The 25,768-nt window shown below is 46.5% G+C and overlaps 1 protein-coding gene across 3 annotated transcripts in view; it reads left to right on the top strand.

Annotated features, from left to right (window-relative positions):
• The first annotated feature begins 952 nt into the window (after nt 1-952).
• The window catches only part of smc6 (structural maintenance of chromosomes 6), a 37,937-nt gene continuing 13,121 nt past the window's right edge, over nt 953-25,768 (top strand). Inside the window, exons 1-21 of one of the 3 annotated variants that reach the window (XM_036962385.1) lie at nt 953-1,037; nt 2,190-2,343; nt 2,435-2,552; nt 2,808-2,913; nt 3,068-3,204; nt 7,169-7,230; nt 7,810-7,890; nt 8,069-8,170; nt 9,010-9,129; nt 9,261-9,356; nt 11,186-11,332; nt 11,562-11,650; nt 12,290-12,460; nt 13,583-13,761; nt 14,027-14,228; nt 14,548-14,662; nt 22,871-23,031; nt 24,263-24,398; nt 24,693-24,773; nt 24,914-25,084; nt 25,284-25,421. In XM_036962385.1, coding sequence (XP_036818280.1) covers nt 2,212-2,343; nt 2,435-2,552; nt 2,808-2,913; nt 3,068-3,204; nt 7,169-7,230; nt 7,810-7,890; nt 8,069-8,170; nt 9,010-9,129; nt 9,261-9,356; nt 11,186-11,332; nt 11,562-11,650; nt 12,290-12,460; nt 13,583-13,761; nt 14,027-14,228; nt 14,548-14,662; nt 22,871-23,031; nt 24,263-24,398; nt 24,693-24,773; nt 24,914-25,084; nt 25,284-25,421 — 2,544 coding nt within the window. In that variant the 5' untranslated portion in view covers nt 953-1,037; nt 2,190-2,211. Of the gene's footprint in view, nt 1,625-2,189; nt 2,344-2,434; nt 2,553-2,807; nt 2,914-3,067; nt 3,205-7,168; nt 7,231-7,809; nt 7,891-8,068; nt 8,171-9,009; nt 9,130-9,260; nt 9,357-11,185; nt 11,333-11,561; nt 11,651-12,289; nt 12,461-13,582; nt 13,762-14,026; nt 14,229-14,547; nt 14,663-22,870; nt 23,032-24,262; nt 24,399-24,692; nt 24,774-24,913; nt 25,085-25,283; nt 25,422-25,768 lie in introns of all 3 variants that reach the window. The other 2 variants (XM_036962386.1, XM_036962387.1) reach the window with 2 other exon arrangements.

Below are 25,768 nucleotides of genomic sequence, written 5' to 3'. Positions count from 1 at the left end.
GATATCAGTGCGGAGATAACTCACCAGCATTACGACCTGGAATACGACTTTCTCGAATTGGATCCTTTAATCGTACACCCCAGGGCAATTGAACTTATCCCGGAGGCTGCTCCAAGTCGCCATCAGCGGAGAAGAGATTTTCGGAGTGGACTTCTAGGCATGCACACCATCCACCACTTATTACTCACTAATGTTAAGTCTCTGGACAATGGTCATGCCACAGCAGTTTGTAGGATGGAGATTTCGAGATGTGGGAAGTGTGCAGGAGGGCATGGGATAGAATATTGTGGTGTTTTTGGTGGATAAAGTTTTGTGTCAACTGCAGGGGTGCCCATGTTTCTGTGGATCGAACATGTCCGGTGCGAGAGAGGCAGGTTGAGGTGGCTAGAGTCAGACTAGTGCAGAAGGTGTCGTATACTGATGTAGTGAGGAAAGTAGAGGAGGATGCGTCAAGGGTGAGGGATCCTGAGAGGATCCCTGTGAGTAGTAGACCTATGCCTCCATCAAGGGATAGGCCAACGAGTTAAATATGCTTCAGTAAGGTTGGCTTCTTAGCGTTCATAGCAACGGTTATCAACTTTACCGCAGAAATGGAATGTAAATCACAGAAAACAGATGTTGTAGTGACAGTTGCAGAGAAATATATTTGGGTATACGAGATTTGACGTCAACAGGGTGTGTCGAGTGGTGGTGTACCGGCCTCCCAGGCCGTTGGCATGGTGCATGAGCAGATGGGGACAAAGTATTGGAGTGGGCTAGTGGGTTTTGAATGAGTGTAAGGTTAGTTTGAAGGGTGTGTTTTATTTTAGATTTGTCAATTATGTTTTTTATTTTCCCCTTTTCCTATTTTGTATTGCAAAGTATAATGGATTTATATTATAGTCCAGTTGGGGGCGGTAATGCAACATATTTGACGCAAACCGAAGAAGAATAGGTGTTCCTCTTTGAAAACAGCCTGATACAAAGTTAACACACTCCCCCACATTTCTCCTCCTCCGTTTCGCAGCACGTCCTCCACACCAGGAAGTCAGAGTCGGGTACGTACGCGCTCTATTTTTATCTGTTCTTGAAGAACACATAATGCATAATTCAACCTCATAAACGGACATTTAGAAGTTTAAGACTATCCTGAACGAAAGGCAGTAGAATAAGACTGCTTGTCTGGACCTGTGACTGACGGGGGTGAACGCTTTTGTCTCTTCAGTTTAAAACTTTAATGCACTGATCTTACAAACAAAGATAGCCTATGCTTCGCAAAAGAAAGTATCGAGTAGGCCTATTGTAGCTGTATTTGTCATATCACCCTCTATATGGAACTTCAGCAGCCCTTATATAGTTGAATACGAAACGTAAAAATGTTAGATTGTATCAGTTCGGATTGGAACGTTACAATGTTAGTCTGCACCTGCGCGTTCTTATGGAAGATGTCAAGCTTTGTACTTTCATGGCGCCTTCCTGTGTGGTAGGGGTCTACACTGAAGCCTACCCTTCCACCTGTAAGACAAGTACACATTTTGTAATATTTACAATGATTTTTTTCTCCCCCTGAGGATCATTTCAAGCCACCGATTTCAAGACACCAGACGTCATCAGACGTCAAATCACTTACATATAAACAACAGGTGTAGGTAGATCTTACCGTTAAATGCTTACTTGCAAGCCCTTAACCAACAATGCAGTTCAAGAAATGGAGTTAAGAAAATATTTACTTGTTCATTTTTTAAAACTTTAGTTTATTTAGTAACACAAGAAAATTACATAACGAGGCTATATACAAGCGATACCGGTAACAGGTTAGTCGAGGTCATTTGTAAAGTGACTATGCATAGATAATAAACAGTGAGTAGCAGCAGTGTAAGAACAAGGGGAGGGGGGGGGTCAATGTAAATAGTCCGGGTGGCCATTTGATTAATTGTTCAGCAGTCTTATGGCTTGGGGGTAGAAGCACAGTTGGTTAGGAGCCCGTAAAACGGCAGCCATCCCTTCCGGCGCCATCCAGAGCGACTCAAACGCGATAGCCACATCTGTAGTGTAGCCTACAGCAAGACAGGCAACATTGGCAACAATCCATTTGAGACCCATATGTCTCTCCAGAATCTTCCCTATGTGCTCTGGCAGTAAACTAACATGACTTCGGCATGTAATTACTAATATTTATAATTACTAATATCTATATTTTGTTTCAACAGCGTGGACCCAGATGTTACTAAAATGAAGCGGAAAAGCAAAGTACTGAATGATGAAAAATTCACCAAGAAACGTAGATTGGAAGCGGTTAAAGAGGAAGAAGATGGCAGAGAGGATCATGGGACATCATTTAATGACCACTCCACCTCTCCCTCGGTCGGTGCCTCCCATCAATTATCTGATTGATTGAATAGATTGATTTGTAATGGCTTACAGTTTTCTTCTATTTTTTGTTGTTCATTTTTAGGGTTTGGGAGATATTGGAGTTATCGAAAGCATCACCATAAAGAATTTCATGTGTCACCATTTGCTCGGTCCATTCCAGTTCGGGCCCAATGTGAACTTCATTGTTGGCAACAATGGAAGTAAGAAAGATTTTTAAACTGATACTTTTGTATTGGTTAAAGGACTCCCCATACACATGTTTTCCATGCCTTCCCTTAACTTTCTAACCCTTCTCCAACAGTCACTATAACTGAATTTGAATGCTGAATTCAAGTTACAGTCCCCCCCCACACCCCTGTCTGTAATGGCTTAGTTGCTGTTCATTGTACTGCGAGTGGGACCTATTTCTGCTATGTTGTTGTGCCATGGGATTTTCACCTGATTTTGTTTTGCAGGTGGGAAAAGTGCCATACTGACTGCTCTAATAGTGGGCCTTGGTGGAAAGGCCACCATCACAAACAGAGGAGCATCTTTGAAAGGTTTTGTGAAAAATGGTGAAAGGTCAGTTCTAGTTACTTATATTGACTCCCATTCCATATCTCTTTTTCTATGGACGGTGTAAATTCTCATTACCGCTGAGTTTGCAAATAGTTATTTTGAATGTAATGTAAACAATAGACCAATACACTGTCCATGTGGGTGAACTTATTTCCAGCACTGCGGATGTGACAGTGAAACTGAGGAACAGAGGACCAGACGCGTACAAAGGGGATGTCTACGGAGAATGCATTTCTATTGAACAAAGGATTTCTAGTGATGGTGTTCGGACGTGCAGGTTGAAGAGTAAAACAGGTAATAGTTTAAATCTGTCTGGCCGTCAGGTCTGTCTGTCTGGTCGTCAGGTCTGTCTGGTCGTCAGGTCTGTCTGGTCGTCAGGTCTGTCTGGTCGTCAGGTCTGTCTGGCCGCCAGGTCGGTCTGTCTGTCTGTCAGGTCGGTCTGTCTGGCCGTCAGGTCGGTCTGTCTGTCTGGTCGTCCGGTCGGTCTGTCTGGCCGTCAGGTCGGTCTGTGGTCTGTCTGGCCGTCAGGTCGGTCTGTGGTCTGTCTGGCCGTCAGGTCGGTCTGTGGTCTGTCTGGCCGTCAGGTCGGTCTGTGGTCTGTCTGGCCGTCAGGTCGGTCTGTGGTCTGTCTGGCCGTCAGGTCGGTCTGTGGTCTGTCTGGCCGTCAGGTCGGTCTGTGGTCTGTCTGGCCGTCAGGTCGGTCTGTGGTCTGTCTGGCCGTCAGGTCGGTCTGTCTGGCCGTCAGGTCGGTCTGTCTGGCCGTCAGGTCGGTCTGTCTGGCCGTCAGGTCGGTCTGTCTGGCCGTCAGGTCTGTCTGGTCGTCAGGTCTGTCTGGTCGTCAGGTCTGTCTGGTCGTCAGGTCTGTCTGGCCGCCAGGTCGGTCTGTCTGTCTGTCAGGTCGGTCTGTCTGGCCGTCAGGTCGGTCTGTCTGTCTGGTCGTCCGGTCGGTCTGTCTGGCCGTCAGGTCGGTCTGTGGTCTGTCTGGCCGGCAGGTCGGTCCGTGGTCTGTCTGGCCGTCAGGTCGGTCTGTGGTCTGTCTGGCCGTCAGGTCGGTCTGTGGTCTGTCTGGCCGTCAGGTCGGTCTGTGGTCTGTCTGGCCGTCAGGTCGGTCTGTGGTCTGTCTGGCCGTCAGGTCGGTCTGTCTGGCCGTCAGGTCGGTCTGTCTGGCCGTCAGGTCGGTCTGTCTGGCCGTCAGGTCGGTCTGTCTGGCCGTCAGGTCGGTCTGTCTGGCCGTCAGGTCGGTCTGTCTGGCCGTCAGGTCTGTCTGGCAGTCAGGTCGGTCTGTCTGTCTGTCCGGCCGTCAGGTCGGTCTGTCTGTCTGTCTGGCCGTCAGTTCGGTCTGTCTGTCTGTCCGGCCGTCAGGTCGGTCGGTCTGTCTGTCCGGCCGTCAGGTCGGTCGGTCTGTCTGTCTGGCCGTCAGTTCGGTCTGTCTGTCTGGCCGTCAGGTCGGTCTGTCTGTCTGGCCGTCAGGTCGGTCTGTCTGTCTGGCCGTCAGGTCGGTCTGTGGTCTGTCTGGCCGTCAGGTCGGTCTGTGGTCTGTCTGGCCGTCAGGTCGGTCTGTCTGGCCGTCAGGTCGGTCTGTCTGGCCGTCAGGTCGGTCTGTCTGGCCGTCAGGTCGGTCTGTCTGTCTGGCCGTCAGGTCGGTCTGTCTGTCTGGCCGTCAGGTCGGTCTGTCTGTCTGGCCGTCAGGTCGGTCTGTCTGTCCGGCCGTCAGGTCGGTCGGTCTGTCTGTCCGGCCGTCAGGTCGGTCGGTCTGTCTGTCCGGCCGTCAGGTCGGTCGGTCTGTCTGTCCGGCCGTCAGGTCGGTCGGTCTGTCTGTCCGGCCGTCAGGTCGGTCGGTCTGTCTGTCCGGCCGTCAGGTCGGTCGGTCTGTCTGTCTGGCCGTCAGTTCGGTCTGTCTGTCTGGCCGTCAGGTCGGTCTGTCTGTCTGGCCGTCAGTTCGGTCTGTCTGTCTGGCCGTCAGGTCGGTCTGTCTGTCTGGCCGTCAGGTCGGTCTGTCTGTCTGGCCGTCAGGTCGGTCTGTCTGTCTGGCTGTCAGGTCGGTCTGGCCGTCAGGTCGGTCTGTCTGGACGTCAGGTCGGTCGGTCTGGCCGTCAGGTCGGTCTGTCTCTCTGGCCGTCAGGTCGGTCTGTCTGTCCGGCCGTCAGTTCGGTCTGTCTGTCCGGCCGTCAGTTCGGTCTGTCTGTCCGGCCGTCAGGTCGGTCTGTCTGTCTGGCCGTCAGGTCGGTCTGTCTGTCTGGCCGTCAGGTCGGTCTGTCTGTCTGGCCGTCAGTTCGGTCTGTCTGTCTGGCCGTCAGGTCGGTCGGTCTGTCTGGCCGTCCGGTCGGTCTGTCTGGCCGTCAGGTCTGTCTGGCCGTCTGGCCGTCCGGTCGGTCTGTCTGGCGGTCAGGTCTGTCTGGCGGTCAGGTCTGTCTGGCGGTCAGGTCTGGCGGTCAGGTCGGTCTGGCGGTCAGGTCGGTCTGGCGGTCAGGTCGGTCTGGCGGTCAGGTCGGTCGGTCTGGCGGTCAGGTCGGTCTGTCTGGCGGTCAGGTCGGTCTGTCTGGCGGTCAGGTCGGTCTGTCTGGCGGTCAGGTCGGTCTGTCTGGCGGTCAGGTCGGTCGGTCTGTCTGGCGGTCAGGTCGTTCGGTCTGTCTGGCCGTCAGGTCGTTCGGTCTGTCTGGCCGTCAGGTCGGTCGGTCTGTCTGGCCGTCAGGTCGGTCGGTCTGTCTGGCCGTCAGGTCGGTCGGTCTGTCTGGCCGTCAGGTCGGTCGGTCTGTCTGGCCGTCAGGTCGGTCGGTCTGTCTGGCCGTCAGGTCGGTCGGTCTGTCTGGCCGTCAGGTCGGTCGGTCTGTCTGGCCGTCAGGTCGGTCGGTCTGTCTGGCCGTCAGGTCGGTCGGTCTGTCTGGCCGTCAGGTCGGTCGGTCTGTCTGGCCGTCAGGTCGGTCGGTCTGTCTGGCCGTCAGGTCGGTCGGTCTGTCTGGCCGTCAGGTCGGTCGGTCTGTCTGGCCGTCAGGTCGGTCGGTCGGTCTGTCTGGCCGTCAGGTAGGTCGGTCGGTCTGTCTGGCCGTCAGGTCGGTCGGTCTGTCTGGCCGTCAGGTCGGTCGGTCGGTCTGTCTGGCCGTCAGGTCGGTCGGTCGGTCTGTCTGGCCGTCCGGTCGGTCTGTCTGTCTGGCCGTCCGGTCGGTCTGTCTGTCTGGCCGTCAGGTCGGTCTGTCTGGCGGTCAGGTCGGTCTGTCTGGCGGTCAGGTCGGTCTGTCTGGCCGTCAGGTCGGTCGGTCGGTCTGTCTGGCCGTCAGGTCGGTCGGTCGGTCTGTCTGGGGGTCCGGTCGGTCTGTCTGGCGGTCCGGTCAGTCGGTCTGTCTGGCGGTCCGGTCGGTCGGTCTCTCTGGCGGTCAGGTCGGTCGGTCTGTCTGGCCGTCAGGTCGGTCGGTCTGTCTGGCCGTCAGGTCGGTCGGTCTGTCTGGCCGTCAGGTCGGTCGGTCTGTCTGGCCGTCAGGTCGGTCGGTCTGTCTGACCGTCAGGTCGGTCGGTCGGTCTGTCTGACCGTCAGGTCGGTCGGTCGGTCTGTCTGACCGTCAGGTCGGTCGGTCGGTCTGTCTGGCCGTCAGGTCGGTCGGTCGGTCTGTCTGGCCGTCAGGTCGGTCGGTCGGTCTGTCTGGCCGTCAGGTCGGTCTGTCTGGCCGTCCGGTCGGTCTGTCTGTCTGGCCGTCCGGTTGGTCTGTCTGTCTGGCCGTCCGGTCGGTCTGTCTGTCTGGCCGTCAGGTCGGTCTGTCTGGCGGTCAGGTCGGTCTGTCTGTCAGGTCGGTCGGTCTGTCTGGCGGTCAGGTCGGTCGGTCTGGCGGTCAGGTCGGTCTGTCTGGCGGTCAGGTCGGTCTGTCTGGCGGTCAGGTCGGTCTGTCTGGCGGTCAGGTCGGTCGGTCTGGCGGTCAGGTCGGTCGGTCTGTCTGGCCGTCAGGTCGGTCGGTCTGTCTGGCCGTCAGGTCGGTCGGTCTGTCTGGCCGTCAGGTCGGTCGGTCTGTCTGGCCGTCAGGTCGGTCTGTCTGTCTGGCCGTCAGGTCGGTCTGTCTGTCTGGCCGTCAGGTCGGTCTGTCTGTCTGGCCGTCAGGTCGGTCTGTCTGTCTGGCCGTCAGGTCGGTCGGTCTGTCTTGCCGTCTGGCCGCCCGGTCTGTCTGGCCGTCAGATCGGTCGGGGTCTGTCTGGCCGTCAGATCGGTCGGTGTCTGTCTGGCCGTTCTCTTTATCTCTTCTCTATTTTAATCAACCTTTACCTTCTATTCCAGGGCACTTGGTTTCAAATAAAAAGGACGAATTGACTGCAATTCTGGATCACTTCAACATCCAGGTATTGTGTGTGTGTATATATAGAGTGCGTGTGTGTTTTTATTGAAAGTGAATCTTGTTATTTATTTTTAATTACACTACCGTTCCAAAGTTTGGGGTCACCCACAACGTCAACAGTGAAGAGGCGACTCCGGGATGCTGGCCTTGTAGGCAGAGTTCCTCTGTCCAGTGTGTGTTATTTTGCCCATACTAATCTTTTATTTTTATTGGTCAGTCTGAGATAGGGCTTTTTCTTTGCAACTCTGCCTAGAAGGCCAGCATCCCGAAGTCGCCGCTTCACTGTTGACGTTGAGAATGTTGTTTTGTGGGTACTATTTAATGAAGCTGCCAGTTGATGACTTGTGAGGTGTCTGTTTCTCAAACTAGACACTCTAATGTACTTGTCCTCTAATGTACTTGTCATTTACAACATTAACAATGTCTACACTGTATTTCTGATCAATTTGATGTTATTTTAAATGGACAAAAAAATGAGCTTTTCTTTCAAAAACAAAGACATTTCTAAGTGACCCCAAACTTTGGAAAGGTGGTGTATGTCCGTATTTGAAAAGCCTCTTTTGCTGTTCACTGTAAATCACAGGTGGATAACCCAGTCTCAATTCTTAACCAAGAAATGAGTAAGCAATTTCTCCATTCAAAAAGTGAAGCAGATAAGTATAAGGTACAGTTGTAATTTAAATTGTCCTTGTTTTGTAATTTAAGCTCTGACATTTTCTTGTCTACATGCTTGTTTTTTGTCAACCATTTTTGTCCCATATGCAATTCTAATTCTATGTCCACTTCATCATGCGCAACCAAAGTTCCTTCTGGGGATTTCATTTTTTAAAATATTTCTGTAGTTCTTCATGAAAGCGACTCTACTGGAGCAGATGAAGAGAGACTACATCCACATCAAACAGACTAAAGCAGTGACCAGAGAACAGGTTGAGAGGCAAGAAGAGGTAATGCTATCGCATGGAAATGACATTTTATGGTGGCCCAAAAATATTGCATTTCATACATGGTCACACATACACTTAACGAAAAATGAATTTTTTTTATTACATTAAAAAAAAGATCATGTAATACTATATATGTACCCGGTTTGTTAGCGGTTTTCAATTAAATTACCCTGAACAAGAATATAAACGCAACATGCAACAATTTAAAATATTTTACTGAGTTACAGTTTACATGAGGAAATCAGTCAATTGAAATAAATTCATTAGGCCCTAATCTATGGATTTCACATGACTGGGAATACAGATATGCATCTGTTGGTCACAGATACCTTAAAAAAAAACGTAGGGGCGTGGATAAAAAAAATAGTCAGTATCTGGTTTGACCACCATTTGCCTCATGTAGCGGGACACATTTCCTTACATTTTCTGGTAACCGCTCTGGTGGACATTCCTGCTGTGAGGATGCCAATTGCACACTCCATCAACTTCAGACATCTGTGGCATTGTTGTGTGACAAAACTTCACATTTTAGAGTGGCCTTTTATTGTCCCCAGCACAAAGTGCACCTGTGTAATTATCATGCTTCTTGATCATCCATCCAGCTAACAGGTGTGGCATATCTTGGCAGAGGAGAAATACTCACTAACAGGGATGTAAACAAATTTGTGCACAACATTTTAGAGAAATAAGCTTTTTGTCCATATGGAACATTTCTGAGATATTTTATTTCAGCTCATGATGCATGGCACCAACACTTTACGTGTTTCATTTCTATTTTTGATTAGTATATAAATAGGACAGTAAGTTAAGACTAACCATGTTTTATATTTTGCTTTCAGTGTCTAAAGGATCTCAAGCAGGAGTTTTTGCAGAAGAAGGAGAGGTACGAAAACCTGTCATCTGTTGGTAAGATGAAGGAGACTCTGGAGGAACTGAAGAAGATGATGGCATGGTGCTTGGTAGGACATTACTTGGTTGTTTCTCATTCACCGTTTAGTTTAGTTTGGGCTAAGTCAACGCCATTCAAAAGTGTTGGAAGTTCTTTGAAAAACTGCATAAATTCATGTCACCTCTGTTTTGTTACTTTCAGGTGAGGGAAAAGGAGCGGTTGGTCCAACAGCTACAGGAACAGATAGACGCAGAAGAAAGTAATCACAAACACGAAGAAAACCTTCAACTCTGTCAGGTATTTGTGAAGTATATTTGTCTAAGTACACTACACGACTAAAAATATGTGGACACCTGTTTGTCAAACATCTCATTCCAAAATCATGGGTCTTTAATATGGAGTTGGTCCCCCTTTTGCTGCTTTAACAGCCTCTACTCTTCTGGAAAGGCTTTCCACTAGATGTTGGAACATTGCTGCGGGGACTTTCTTCCATTCAGCCACGAGAGCATTAGTGAGATTGGGCACTGATGTTGTGCAATTAGGCCTGGCTCGCAGTTGGTGTTACAATTCATCCCAAAGGCATTCGATGGGGTTGAGGTCAGGGCTCTATGCAGGCCAGTCAAGTTCTTCCACACCGATCTCAACAAACCATTTCTGTATGGACCTCGCATTGTGCAGCGGGGGCATTGTCATGCTGAAACAGGAAAGGGCCTTCCCCAAACAGTGGCCACAAAGTTGGAAGCACAGAATCGTCTAGAATGTCATTGTGTGCTGTAGCGTTAAGATTTATTTTCACTGGAACTAAGGGGCCTAGCCTGAACCATGACAAACAGCCCCATATTATTATTCCTCCTCCATCAAACTTTACAGTCGGCACTATGCATTGGGACAGGTCCGCCAAACCCATATTTGTCCGTTGGACTGCTAGATGGCGAAACGTGATTCATCACTCCAGAGAAAGTGTTTCCACTGCTCCAGAGTCAAATGGCGGCGAGATTTACACCACTCCAGCTGACACTTGGCATTGCGCATGGTGATCTTAGGCTTGTGTGGGCCATGGAAACCCATTTCATGAAGCTCTCGCCGAACAGTTCTTGTGCTGACGTTTCTTCTCGAGGCAGTTTGGAACTTGGTAATGAGTGTTTCAACCAAGGACAGACGATTTTTAATTCCTACGCGGTACACACTTCAGCCCTCGACGGTCCCGTTCTGTGAGCCTACCACTGCCGTTGTTACTCCTAGACGTTTCCACTTCACAATAACAGCACTTACAGTTGACCGAGGCAGCCCTAGCAGGGCAGAAATTTGACAAACTGACTTCTTGGATAGGTGTCATCCTATAACGATGCCATGTTGAAAGTCACTGAGCTCTTCAGTAAGTCCATTTTACTACCAATGTTTGTCAATGGAGATTGCATGGATGTATGCTCAATTTTATACGTCAGCAACGGGTGTCGCTGAAGTAGTCGAATCTACTAATTTGAAGGGGTGTCCACATACGTTTTTGTGAGTGTGTGTGTGTATATATATGTGTGTGTGTGTGTGTGTGTGTGTGTATATGTGTGTGTGTAATAAATATATATATATATATCTTGCCAGTTGGATCTGTTGAGAAATCCATTGGAGAAACTCTTATGATTTTCTTAGAAATCCTGCCTGTGTTATATCTTAAAGGTCCAATGCAGCCATTTTTATCTCCATATTTAATCATATCTGGGTAACATTTTAAGTACCTTACTGTGAATGTAAAAACATAGTTTTTTTTTAAAGATTCTTAGCTTTAAAAACAATTCTCAAGCAGGAATTTTGCTAGGACTGTCTGTTAGTGGGGAGGGGGAAACCGAAATGGAACTCTTATTGACAGAGGTTCAGAACTCTTATTATTGGTCTATTAACTAATTTATTGCATGGTAATGTCACCATGGAAGGCCAAAACTCCATCCCACCTAAACATGCTGAAATTTCAGGTGCTCTTTTCAAACAGCTCTTACACTAAAAGGGCATATAATTATAATCACAATTTCACAGTATTATTTCAACATAGCGTGGAAATGTACATAGAACACAGGAAAATCTTGTTTTTCACTGCACTGGGCTTTTAATGTTTTCCTCTCTTTTCCCTCCAGAATAAAGTGACAGTAGCTGAAAAGAAATTGCAGGAGATCCAGAGCAGGCTTCACAGTCGGAAAGAAGAGGAGGAGTCACTGTCAGAGGACTGTCGGAAGATAAAGGAAGAAGTCAAGTCAAAGAATAAAGCTCAGAAAGAGCAGGAGGTAAGAGGCTGGGTTGAGGTCCGTCCCATTCCAGGAAGTGAATGTAGGCTTACGGTCCCAAATGGCACCTATTACCTATGTAGTGCACCATTGTTGACCAGGGCCCATAGGGCTCTGTTCAAAGTAGTGTACTTCATAGGGAATAGGGTGCTGTTTAGGACTAACATGCAGCACTTTGAGGAAATGCAATACCTTTGTCTGAGCTGTATTTTATGCTGTTCTATTGTAGGTGGTGTATTTCCGCGCTGTGAACAAACTGAAGCAATCAGAGAAGGAACAGTCCCTTCTTCACGAGAGAATTCACAAAGTGAAAAATATGTGAGAGATTTTTGAGTGATAGTCAATGTTTGGTAGAATATACTGCGAAAGGATTAACTGCCAGTGTTGGATAGTAGTAATTGAACTATGTTTTGCAGTAGTTAGGTGGTAGTTAAACTAAATTCACATCTAGGTAGTGTTTTCAGTAGTTCATTACTTTTTAGCCATGTAGCAGTCTAGCTAACTACTGGAACTTTTTTCCCCAAAAATAACTGAAAGTACGGGTGAAGTAGGCATCACATCTTCCTAATTCTGACTTGAAACAGTTTTTGTGTTTTAATAGTCTAAATTACACGTTCTGGTAACATCCGACTCCAGATCGATCTGTTCTTTCAATTTGTGGTCTATAACATCTCAGATTTAGATAGAATAATTTTTCACTAAGTAGTTTGGATGTACTGAACTGCTTTTTCAAAGTAAACTACATTTTTCTTAACTTCTTCCAGTGTGAAGTAATTGGTAGCTTCACAAACTATGTTTTCAGAGTAGCTTCGTCAACACACTGATTTACTACGTAAGCATGAATAGTCATTGCATTGTGGTCTGGTCCACATTTTCTAGTTACATAACTACTGTCGTTTTGATTTGCTTGCATACATTCAGCTTTTGTTGAAATGATCTTTTGATGTAACCCTGTAGTGGGAGTCAGAACAAGAAGGCCGAGGCAGAGCACACCAAGAGACTGCAGAAGATCTCCAGTCTGAAGACGCAGTTGGAGAAGCATGAGACGCAGTGCACTGCACTGAATCAGGAGATCAAGGACAGGCAACAGGCTCTGTTCAAAGGGAAGGAGGAGTTGGACAAACTACGGTAATGGAAAACGATTCAAAGGCTATTTTCTTTCTCTTCCAAGAATGTGGTCTTATCATATTGTACAGTATGATAAGATCAGATAAAAACCTGTTATTTTTAAATGATTAAGTCCGATGAATTCTGTTTGCATTCTTCCACCTGTAGCATTCTTCCACCTGTAGCATTCTTCCACCTGTAGCATTCTTTCACCTGTAGCATTCTTTCACCTGTAGCATTCTTTCACCTGTAGCATTCTTTCACCTGTAGCATTCTTTCACCTGTAGCATTCTTTCACCTGTAGCATTCTTCCACCTGTAGCATTCTTTCACCTGTAGCATTCTTTCACCTGTAGCATTCTTTCACCTGTAGCATTCTTTCACCTGTAGCATTCTTTCACCTGTAGCATTCTTTCACCTGTAGCATTCTTCCACCTGTAGCATTCTTCCACCTGTAGCATTCTTCCACCTGTAGCATTCTTCTACAGTATGAAACAAGTACTACAACAAATACCTACGGACCATTAGCAATTTTACACATCCTCACGGTGTTGAGACCTAAGGGGCCATGGTTGCGTTCTAGAAGCACTGTGTCGACTTCTCCTACAGTTTTCCTTCGGTACTGCAGTTTAACTGACGCCCGGCCCAGAATGACCATTTCCGTACACAGCCACATAGAGAAGTCAGATTTGGAAATTCCTAATAAGACACTTTAGTCATCAACTTTGTTCATAAAACATCCATAAATTATTCAAATAATTGTCGCTGAAGCCTTTTTATTTTATCACTCTTTGCCGAAGATATTAACATTTTATATTAATATTTATATTATATACCGGAATGCAACCCGTATAAGGACGGTCCATGAATCGGCGTATGCGAACCTGAGTAGATTACCTCAGAAACCACGGTCGGACATCTTGGACACAGTCTCCAGTTCTTATTATACATTCGTGGTTGAGACTGAGAAGCTTGGTGTTGGAGTAGGGTGTGGCCCGATAGGGTGTGGCCCGGAAGACTCACATATAGGCTTCAGCAACGTGATAACAACCACCTTTCTGCATCAACCATTTGCTCTCACGTTCTTCTTTTAGTATGAGTACTCAAACTTCTGTAATGCTCATGTGTTGATTGAATGCTCTAGGTTGGAAGAGAAGAATATTCAGGTGTCGATGGAAGCCAAACTGAAGAGGAAGAACCAGCTCCTGGCCAGTAGATCCAACAAACTGAAGCGCTTTGGAGATAACATGCCTGACCTGCTAGACAACATAGACAAGGCTTACATCCAAGGACGTTTTACCAAGAAACCTCTTGGCCCTATAGGTCAGTGGTTCTCCACCTTCTAATGTTTAGTGTAGCCCAATCATATAGTGATCTGGCCGAATGGCACGGTCATGTGCAACACTCTTCCTAATTACCCCCTGTGGGGAAACCTCAGAAAGATGTACTTAACATTAATTCATCTGTTTTTATTTCCGTTCATTCATCCATCTACCCATCCATCCATCCATCCATTCATCCATCTACCCATCCATCCATCTACCCATCCATCCATCTACCCATCCATCCATCCATGGTTTCCCATCAGGGGCATGTATAAACCTGAAGGACCCTGCCTTAGCAGTAGCAGTGGAGAGCTGCTTGAGGAGCTTCATGAAGACCTTCTGCTGTGACAACTACAAGGACGAGGCCGTCCTCCAGGATCTAATGTCACGCTACTTCTCTAAAGGCAACAGACCCCAGATCATCGTCAGCCCCTTCTCTGGCTCCGTCTACAAGGTTCAAGGACGGTGAGACACAATCGCTCCCTCTGAAATGGCAACGTATTCCCTACATGGTCAATAGTAGTGCACTATGTAGGGAATAAGGTGCCATTTGGGACATTAACACATATTGTTTTGTTGTTGTAGCTACTATGGACCGTATTTGATCCTTGACCATATTTGGTTACAGATATTATTAGAGTGAAACTGTATGGACTTATGAATACATTGTCTCATTGTTACCAAATTGTTTTGTTAGATGTTCATAACAAACTGTATCTATACTTTGTTGTTGTTGTTGTTGTCAGTAAAGCTAATTTGTTTTTTGTATTTGGTTGTGTTTCAGTGGAGTCAATCACCCAGACTACCCCTCAGTACTGGACTCTCTGAGCATAGCCAACCCAGTCATCGCAAACTGTCTCATCGACATGAGAGGCATAGAATCCATTCTCATAATCAAGGTTAGTTTCTTCCCTGATTTAAGCTCCTAGTTGAATGTGCAGTCCAACAAACTGTTTGTTTGAAGGAGTTTGCATTGAGGCACGATACGACAAAGGTAAATTGGAAGATAGAAACAACAGCATCTATCATGTTTCCACCACTGGGAGCCAGGTTCTAGCTTGTATGGCTCCCTGGGTGAAGGACCCTGCCTTAGCTGTAGCAGTGGAGAGCAGCTTGAGGAGCTTCATGAAGACCTTCTGCTGTGACAACTACAAGGACGAGGCCGTCCTCCAGGATCTAATGTCACGCTACTTCTCTAAAGGCAACAGACCCCAGATCATCATGGCTCCCTGGGCGAAACCCCCCCTTAAAACTATATAAATATATACAAAAAGAAGATTCATAAATATCAAAAAGAAGTAACAAAGACCAATAGAAACAAATTGTAGCATATAAATTCAAATAAAAAAGATAATTTAATTATTACACTATTACCCTATTAATAACAAAAAAACACACAAATCAAACTAAATTGCACACATCCGACATCAAATACACAAATAGAATAACACACTTATAAAGAAGAGAACCTGATTATTACACTACTGCACTTCAAACAGGAAACACACAAACTAAATTGCACAACTGCCGTCTAAACCCTGACCTTTCTTGCCTTCCTTGATGCAAAGTCATCAATGACATCATCATAAGAAATCTGCCCAGCAATTGTATGGTTAATACTGATAACAGCAAGGCCACTAAGGCGTTCCTGTGACATGGTGGAGCTCAGGTAGGATTTGATGAGCTTCAGCTTTGAAGAGCTCCGTTCTGCTTTAGCTACGGTCACTGGAAGAGTAAGACAAATTCTGAGAGCAGTCCACAAATGTGGATACTTTTCTGAGGGCTCCCTTTCGTGTCTTCGATGGCAAGTCAGGCTAGTTCTTCAGTTCCTGTGCAAGCTCTCTGCCATCAAAGTCTGAGTGTCTTTACAGTGTAGTGTCATAGTAAGGGCCTCGCATTGTTCTGTCAGCTCCTCATTTGAGAGACTTAGGAAGGTTGACAGCACTCCGAACTTCTCTCCCACATTTTCCAGTGTGTAAAATCTTTCCTGAAGGGCTGAGGTTGCAGCATCAGCAACGACATTGAAAAATGTCACCTCCAGCTTCTTCAGGGCATCATTCAAAGCCTCATCAAATGATTCGTATGAAAAGGACCTCAGCCTTTTTTGTCGTAGAACGTCCTCTACATTCATAACCTCGCAAATATCCTTGGCTGACGTTTGTGCAGTCATAAAGCCTGTTGCCATGTAGTTGCTGAGACCTCTCTCTGTCTTTCTGAGAAGACTGACTGCAACATCCACATGCATACTGGGAGACTGTATCAGCTTGCACACATGTTGGATCTGGCTCAAGATGTCATACTACACCACTGTACAGATGCTGAAGCGGTATGATCCCACCTCCTCTGACAAGGACTGGGCCTCAATCTTTATCACAGGGTCTTTGGTTTGATCCCTCACCTCAATCAGTGCCTCTCTCACCGCTGCTGCCTGATACCTCAGTGCCTCTCTCACTGCTGCTGCCTGACACCTCAGTGCCTCTCTCACTGCTGCTGCCTGACACCTCAGTGCCTCTTTCACTGCTGCTGCCTGACACCTCAGTGCCTCTCTCACTGCTGCTGCCTGACACCTCAGTGCCTCTCTCACTGCTGCTGCCTGATACCTCAGTGCCTCTCTCACTGCTGCTGCCTGACACCTCAGTGCCTCTCTCACTGCTGCTGCCTGACACCTCAGTGCCTCTTTCACTGCTGCTGCCTGACACCTCAGTGCCTCTCTCACTGCTGCTGCCTGACACCTCAGTGCCTCTCTCACTGCTGCTGCCTGACACCTCAGTGCCTCTCTCACTGCTGCTGCCTGACACCTCAGTGCCTCTCTCACTGCTGCTGCCTGACACCTCAGTGCCTCTCTCACTGCTGCTGCCTGACACCTCAGTGCCTCTCTCACTGCTGCTGCCTGACACCTCAGTGCCTCTCTCACTGCTGCTGCCTGACACCTCAGTGCCTCTCTCACTGCTGCTGCCTGACACCTCAGTGGCTGGACACTTAACTTGACTCTCCCACCTTGTCTCAGTCCACATCTTCAAAGTGATGTCCACATGTTTTTTCAGGATGGCCCATCGCTATGTGGAGGCTGAGAACAAGGTGTACAGTTTGTGAAAGGTGCCAAAGTTACCTGTGGTATCGACATAACTTTTAGCAGCATCAGCCACAACCAGGTTCAATGTGCGAGCCCCACATGGCACAAATAGAGCTCTTGGATTCATTTCCAGGAGTCTGGCTTGGACATCTTTTGCCTCTCGTGTTGGACCCATTATTATAAGACTGTCCTCTGCAGTCCTCAAAATGAATTTTTAGCTCCTCTAATCTTTTGTGAATCAGGGATGCCAAATGTTGGCCCGTGGACTCCTCTGCCTCCAAAACCCCCATAAAACTTTCCTTTATGTGGGGTTCCTCCTTCAGTGACACAATTCTAATCACAACTGACAATTATTCAGTGTGGCTGACATCTGAGGTGCAATCTAGAATGATAGAGAAGCATTTTGCCAGCTTGATGTCACTCACCATTATTGAAAAGACCTTGCTGCTCAACAAATCAATGAGTTCATTCTGTATTTGGTGGCAGAGGTAGCTGATGGTGTGACTCGAGGTCCCTTTTTGGACACGGTTAAGGTGCTCTTTCATGACTTCAACAAATTGTGCCATCAGTTTAACCTCCTTTGGAGGAAATGTCCATTTTGATAGAGAGTACAGTGTTTCTGTGTGTCCCCTTAGTGCCAAGTTTCTAATGGTCAGAGACTGCACAATAGCAGTCAGACGTATCAACACCTCGCTCCATCTTATCCTCTCAGCCTCCATAAGTGTCATCTCATGATTATCAATTGTTTCCTCTTTTTTTGATCCTCATTGCCAGTTCTTTCCATGTTTTCATGCAGTTTTGGTGTTCTGGACTGCTGTCATGTGAAGTCAGCAAAGAACTTGCATGTTTCCAGTCTGTCAGTCCTGAGTTTGCCAAATTAATTTTCTTCTTCGAAAAGAGTTTGCAGCAGGAGCAGAAGAGGCTGTTTCTTTCAGAATACACCAACCAACTTCTAGGGATTTTTTCACCACTCACCAAGATCTTCCTGAAATACTGGTGGTGGCAACTTCTTCCATCACTCTCATTCCTTGGGAAAACACAGTTAGGTGGTACTTCACTTGGTCCTCTGCAAACTAGTTGTGTCTTAATTCTGTCAGTCAGAACTGAAGGCCAGTCAGCAGGATCTGTAGACAGTGGTTCATCCTCAGCAGCAGGGTCTGTAGACAGTGGTCCATCCTCAGCAGCAGGGTCTGTAGACAGTGGTTCATCCTCAGCAGCAGGGTCTGTAGACAGTGGTTCATCCTCAGCAGCAGGGTCTGTAGACAGTGGTTCATCCTCAGCAGCAGGGTCTGTAGACAGTGGTACATCCTCAGCAGCAGGGTCTGTAGACAGTGGTTCATCCTCAGCAGCAGGGTCTGTAGACAGTGGTTCATCCTCAGCAGCAGGATCTGTAGACAGTGGTTCATCCTCAGCAGCAGGATCTGTAGACTGTGATTCATCCTCAGCAGCAGGATCTGTAGACAGTGGTTCGTCCTCAGCAGCAGGGTCTGTAGACAGTGGTTCATCCTCAGCAGCAGGATCTGTAGACAGTGGTTCATCCTCAGCAGCAGGGTCTGTAGACAGTGGTTCATCCTCAGCAGCAGGGTCTGTAGACAGGGGTTCATCCTCAGCAGCAGGGTCTGTAGACAGGGTCTGTAGACAGTGATTCATCCTCAGCAGCAGGGTCTGTAGATAGTGATTCATCCTCAGCAGCAGGGTCTGTAGACAGTGGTCCGTCCTCAGCAGCAGGGTCTGTAGACAGTGGTTCATCCTCAGCAGCAGGATCTGTAGACAGTGGTTCATCCTCAGCAGCAGGATCTGTAGACAGTGGTTCATCCTCAGCAGCAGGGTCTGTAGACAGTGGTTCATCCTCAGCAGCAGGATCTGTAGACAGTGGTTCATCCTCAGCAGCAGGGTCTGTAGACAGTGATTCATCCTCAGCAGCAGGGTCTGTAGACAGTGGTCCATCCTCAGCAGCAGGGTCTGTAGACAGTGGTTCATCCTCAGCAGCAGGGTCTGTAGACAGTGGTTCATCCTCAGCAGCAGGGTCTGTAGACAGTGGTTCATCCTCAGCAGCAGGGTCTGTAGACAGTGGTTCATCCTCAGCAGCAGGGTCTGTAGACAGTGGTTCATCCTCAGCAGCAGGATCTGTAGACAGTGGTTCATCCTCAGCAGCAGGGTCTGTAGACAGTGATTCATCCTCAGCAGCAGGGTCTGTAGACAGTGGTCCATCCTCAGCAGCAGGATCTGTAGACAGTGGTTCATCCTCAGCAGCAGGATCTGTAGACAGTGGTTCATCCTCAGCAGCAGGATCTGTAGACAGTGGTTCATCCTCAGCAGCAGGGTCTGTAGACAGTGGTTCATCCTCAGCAGCAGGGTCTGTAGACAGTGGTTCATCCTCAGCAGCAGGATCTGTAGACAGTGGTTCATCCTTAGCAGCAGGGTCTGTAGACAGTGGTTCATCCTCAGCAGCAGGGTCTGTAGACAGTGGTTCATCCTCAGCAGCAGGGTCTGTAGACAGTGGTTCATCCTCAGCAGCAGGGTCTGTAGACAGTGGTTCATCCTCAGCAGCAGGGTCTGTAGACAGTGGTTCATCCTCAGCAGCAGGGTCTGTAGACAGTGGTTCATCCTCAGCAGCAGGGTCTGTAGACAGTGGTTCATCCTCAGCAGCAGGGTCTGTAGACAGTGGTTCATCCTCAGCAGCAGGGTTTGGTGGGGATGCTGCTACAGGCATTTCTAATTTCTAATTTACTAATTGCATTAGTAAATTAGTAGTACAAAGTTAGTGTGCTATTTGATAGATTCCCCCACTCCCCCTACCTCGGGCTTCCAGTGGGGAGACCGGAGGTCAACCTACCCCACTCCAGCCTCCCGGGTGGCGCAGTGGTTAAGGGCGCTGTACTGCAGCGCCAGCTGTGCCACCAGAGACTCTGGGTTCGCGCCCAGGCTCTGTCGTAACAATTGGCCTAGCATCGTCTGGGTTAGGGAGGGTTTGGCCGGTAGGGAAATCCTTGTCTCATCGCGCACCAGCGACTCCTGTGGCGGGCCACAGTGCGCGCTAACCAAGGTTGCCAGGTGCACAGTGTTTCTTTCTTTCTTGTGTATCGGAGGACGCATGACTTTCAACCTTTGTCTCTCCCGAGCCCGTACGGGGAGTTGTAGCGATGAGCTACTAAAAAAACAATTGGATACCACGAAATTTTATAAATAACCTACCCCACTCCGACAAGGTTAATTGACCCACATTACCACATGGTGACATGATATCATTGACGTGACGTGCAAATTAGCAATAGAAAACCAATCGCGCAAATGTCATCATATTTTGGTGCGGGCGCCCCGGCAAGATGCCGCCCTCGGCGTCTGCCCATGTCGCCCATACCTAAATCCACCACTGGTGGGAATAGTATGCAGCTGAAGTTTTATGAAGATCGGCAGTAGACTTTGCTGCATGCAAATGTTTCCCCTTGCTGGATAGTAGGGCTGTCCCCGACTAAAAAAAATATATATATATATATATATATATATACGGTGCCTTGCGAAAGTATTCGGCCCCCTTGAACTTTGCGACCTTAAGCCACATTTCAGGCTTCAAACATAAAGATATAAAACTGTATTTTTTTGTGAAGAATCAACAAGTGGGACACAATCATGAAGTGGAACAACATTTATTGGATATTTCAAACTTTTTTAACAAATCAAAAACTGAAAAATTGGGCGTGCAAAATTATTCAGCCCCTTTACTTTCAGTGCAGCAAACTCTCTCCAGAAGTTCAGTGAGGATCTCTGAATGATCCAATGTTGACCTAAATGACTAATGATGATAAATACAATCCACCTGTGTGTAATCAAGTCTCCGTATAAATGCACCTGCACTGTGATAGTCTCAGAGGTCCGTTAAACGCGCAGAGAGCATCATGAAGAACAAGGAACACACCAGGCAGGTCCGAGATACTGTTGTGAAGAAGTTTAAAGCCGGATTTGGATACAAAAAGATTTCCCAAGCTTTAAACATCGCAAGGAGCACTGTGCAAGCGATAATATTGAAATGGAAGGAGTATCAGACCACTGCAAATCTACCAAGACCTGGCCGTCCCTCTAAACTTTCAGCTCATACAAGGAGAAGACTGATCAGAGATGCAGCCAAGAGGCCCATGATCACTCTGGATGAACTGCAGAGATCTACAGCTGAGGTGGGAGACTCTGTCCATAGGACAACAATCAGTCGTATATTGCACAAATCTGGCCTTTATGGAAGAGTGGCAAGAAGAAAGCCATTTCTTAAAGATATCCATAAAAAGTGTTGGTTAAAGTTTGCCACAAGCCACCTGGGAGACGCACCAAACATGTGGAAGAAGGTGCTCTGGTCAGATGAAACCAAAATTGAACTTTTTGGCAACAATGCAAAACGTTATGTTTGGCGTAAAAGCAACACAGCTGAACACACCATCCCCACTGTCAAACATGGTGGTGGCAGCATCATGGTTTGGGCCTGCTTTTCTTCAGCAGGGACAGGGAAGATGGTTAAAATTGATGGGAAGATGGATGGAGCCAAATACAGGACCATTCTGGAAGAAAACCTGATGGAGTCTGCAAAAGACCTGAGACTGGGACGGAGATTTGTCTTCCAACAAGACAATGATCCAAAACATAAAACAAAATCTACAATGGAATGGTTCACAAATAAACATATCCAGGTGTTAGAATGGCCAAGTCAAAGTCCAGACCTGAATCCAATCGAGAATCTGTGGAAAGAACTGAAAACTGCTGTTCACAAATGCTCTCCATCCAACCTCACTGAGCTCGAGCTGTTTTGCAAGGAGGAATGGGAAAAAATGTCAGTCTCTCGATGTGCAAAACTGATAGAGACATACCCCAAGCGACTTACAGCTGTAATCGCAGCAAAAGGTGGCGCTACAAAGTATTAACTTAAGGGGGCTGAATAATTTTGCACGCCCAATTTTTCAGTTTTTGATTTGTTAAAAAAGTTTGAAATATCCAATAAATGTCGTTCCACTTCATGATTGTGTCCCACTTGTTGTTGATTCTTCACAAAAAAATACAGGTTTATATCTTTATGTTTGAAGCCTGAAATGTGGCAAAAGGTCGCAAAGTTCAAGGGGGCCGAATACTTACGCAAGGCACTGTATATTTAAATAATCTTGGTTGACCAAAAGTTGCCTGTTCTTTCGACCAATCGACTGGTTGAAATTTTGAAATGTGTATTTTTCCAGATAGACACACCCTATGTGTTTTGACAGTCAACTATATGTAGGCTACTGGGCTTGTCTGACGCTTTAAGCACACTGTGATTTAAATAATTAAGACACACAAATGACTCTAGGCAGCCAGAGATAAAGATAACATAACCAGAGGATTGAAAACCCTGTTCCCGAACCACCACCTCCCACTGCTGCTGGCCTTCGCAGATTTTGTCGTTACGCTCCCGAAGTTACCGGTAATAGGCTACACCAGGGGTCGGCAACCTTTTCCATTTGGAGTGTCAATTTATCTTACCATTTCTACCGATCTGCGTGCCAGTTAGGATTTTCATATGCACATTTTCGTGGAACAGTTTCATAAAGTCTTCGTATCTCAAATCATTGTAATCTGATTTAATAACAATTCTAGCTAAATTAAAAATTCTACAAATCTAAAAGTAACTTTGTCATCTACAGTTGAAGTTAGAAGTTTACATACACTTAGGTTGGAGTCATTAAAACTTGTTTTTCAACCACTCCACAAATTTCTTGTTAACAAACTATAGTTTTGGCAAGTCAGTTAGGACATCTACTTTGTACATGACACAAGTAATTCTTCCAACAATTGTTTACAGACAGATTATTTCTACTGTATTATTGATTGTATGTTTGTTTATTCCATGAATAACTCTGTGTTGTTGTTTTTGCCACACTGCTATGCTTTAACTTGGCCAGATCGCAGTTGTAAATGAGAACTTGTTCTCAACTGGCCTACCTGGTTAAATAAAGGTGAAATAAACAAACATGAGTAAGTTCCCAGCTACCAATGTCTCTTGTCCCGGTTGTGATTGCAGGAGAAGAATGCAGCCAGGAGAGTGATGCAACAAGGCCGACCCCCGAGGAACTGTCGTGAGGCCTTCACTGTGGAGGGAGACCAGGTGTACCCTAACCGGTACTACACTCCAGACTTCAGCATGGCCAAATACCTCGGGGGAGATCTGGAAACAGAAATTCGGCAAGTATCTATTTTATTAATCTGGACTCTTATTACATTTTATTTTGGTACGGTTGTGGTATGCTCTTATAAAGTACCTTGTTCCGAAACACATCAGTAGTAAATATTTGTTTTATTTATTTTATTTAACCAGGAAGTACCAGATTAAGATCACATTATTGGTCAATTGCACACAAGGGCCAACGGAAATCTGACTTCAGTTTTTTACCCTTTTCCCTCCGAAAGACACACACATACATACACTACCGTTCAAAAGTTTGGAGTCATATACACTATAATAAATATATATGTTTGTGCGTGTGTATATTCATTCATTCACACATACATACATACATACATACATACATACATACATACATATGTGTATATATATATGGATGATTTTATAAAGCCAGGCTCATTTAACAGTTAGGCTATTGATTATAGACCTAATTAAGTTGGTTTCCTCTCTCCTCAATTTTCTTGGATATTTAGGCTAAGGCAAGGGCTGTTTCCTCATCTCTGCTGCTGCCTCCATAGCATTGTTCTCAATCCCAATATGCTGGGTAATTTTGCTATTTTGCACAATAGCAACATAGGGGAAGGTGCCAATTCTACAGTGCGCTGACTATCATGTTTCAGAACCTTGGACAGTGACCATATACAACGCGGTAGAATGCGTATTTGTTATTAAATTATATTAAATGTGTTTAGTGTTCCACCATTATTTTTTACATGATTTAACCATTTCACTATCGTATGTTTTAGAGTGATGGAATGTGCCATACCTGTGGCCTCCGCCATGTAACAGTCTACTGAGACAGGCATGAATCAGACAGGTGTCTTGTGCACCATGTTAAAAAATAAAAAAAGGGGCACAATTAATTTACTACAACCGACCTGTCGACTAAATGGTGTCAGCCCTAATATTTACATATACAGGGTTAGGAGAGTTATGGGGGGCTGCCACACTGGGCGCCCGGGGAGCAGTTGTTTTGGGGGGTTAAGTGCCTTGCTCGAGGGCACAATAGCAGGCAATGGCATCAAGGATTTGATACCAGCAACCTTTCGGTTGCCAGCTCACGTTCCCCCTCCCCCCGCCCACTCACTCAGATTTTTCCAGTCAGATCCGGGATTTGAACTGGCAAGCCTCTTAAACTGCCAGGCTACCTGCCGCCTTCATCTCATGAGATGGTACTGTCCTTGAGCATTGTATTGATTTGTACTTTTATTGTTCTTTGTCATTGCACAGCATGGTGGAGTCAGAGCTGGAGAACTACAAGGCACAGCTCTCCCGGTTTCAGCTTCACCTGAGCTCAGTCAATGAGGACATCCAGCGCATGGAGGCCAAACTACACAGCACAATCATGACTCTGAAAAAGACTCTGGTAATATGATGAACTGTGTTTATAATGTGTTTGTCACTGCTCAGTTTTCTTCCCCAATTGTTAATTTGAATAGCAATGAAAACATTGACACATTGAACTGACAGCAGTCCGATGCATTGCACCATCACTACTCTGAAAAAGCCTGGTGGTGTTGTAAACGTAAGCATTGCTGTAGATGTATCTGAAAGATATTGACAAATGTCCTGTATATTAATGCAGGGTGCGATCTGTTGTTGAATATGTTACGTAGGACATGCATGCTGTGTAACAGTCTACCTGTATATTTGCATCCAGGCCACAGTGAATCAGGTCAAGGCCGGTGTGACCGAGCTGGAGAATGTTGAGGAGGAACAGACTGATGACATCAGCACTTTGGTAAAAAAATAACTTTTATTTATCCATGATTCCAAATGATGCCATGATTTCCTGTAGAGATGATCTATGTTGGTTGGGATTGATTCAAGTGTTAACACGGTGCATTTAATTTAAACGTTTAACTTGATCAAATGCGACAGGAAGAAGTGGCTCAAGAGAACCAGCAGAGAATCGACGGTGAGAAGAAAACTGTGGAGGAAGCGAAGGAGGAGCTGGAGGAGCATAAGAGAACTGCCAAGGAAGTTGATTGCCAGTATGTTGACGTGAGAAACAGGATAGAACAGCTGGCTGAGGAGACAGAGCCACTGAAGGTACTGTAGACACGTTTGGAGTTCCTGATGCTGTAAAGATGACAGCGCTTAATAATGCCACTTGACAGACACTTTTATACAGAGTAACTTTAATAGTTGAAATGGTACCTAATGAAATGTGAGTTATTTGGTACAAACACAAAAGTGTTTGTGATGACGTTGTGCTTTGTGTGTTATTGTTTTGTTCTTGACTGATCAGGAGGAACAGGGTAAGGCTGAAGCACAGTGCAGTAAACTGGAACGAAGCCTGAAGATCTTAGAGAAGAAATTCAAGGATCATCAGGACAACATGCAGGCTATGAGGAGTGATCTGGCTCTGAAAGAAGAGGAGGTCACAGTAAGCGATAATATTTGTCCCAATGTTGGAATCAACCCTAGTGCTGAGCGATTAACCAAAATGTTTTTTTTTTAAACAACTAATAAACCAACGTCGGTTCAATTATTTGAATTCCATATAGTCTATTTTACCGTATTGTAATCGTGAGGTGATATAGAGAGTAGCTGTAGCTTAGCAACGTATTGTGATCGTGAGGTGATATAGAGAGCAGCTGTAGCTTAGCGATGTATTTTGATCGTGAGGTGATATAGAGAGTAGCTGTTGCTTAGCAACGTATTGTGATCGTGAGGTGATATAGAGAGCAGCTGTAGCTTAGCGATGCATTTTGCTCGTGAGGTGATATAGAG

The sequence above is a fragment of the Oncorhynchus mykiss genome, chromosome 25, assembly GCF_013265735.2.
Source record: "Oncorhynchus mykiss isolate Arlee chromosome 25, USDA_OmykA_1.1, whole genome shotgun sequence".
NCBI classification, from domain to species: domain Eukaryota; kingdom Metazoa; phylum Chordata; class Actinopteri; order Salmoniformes; family Salmonidae; genus Oncorhynchus; species Oncorhynchus mykiss.
The sequence above is the reverse complement of the archived record's forward strand: the minus strand, read 5'-3'. Positions and strand labels throughout refer to the sequence as shown.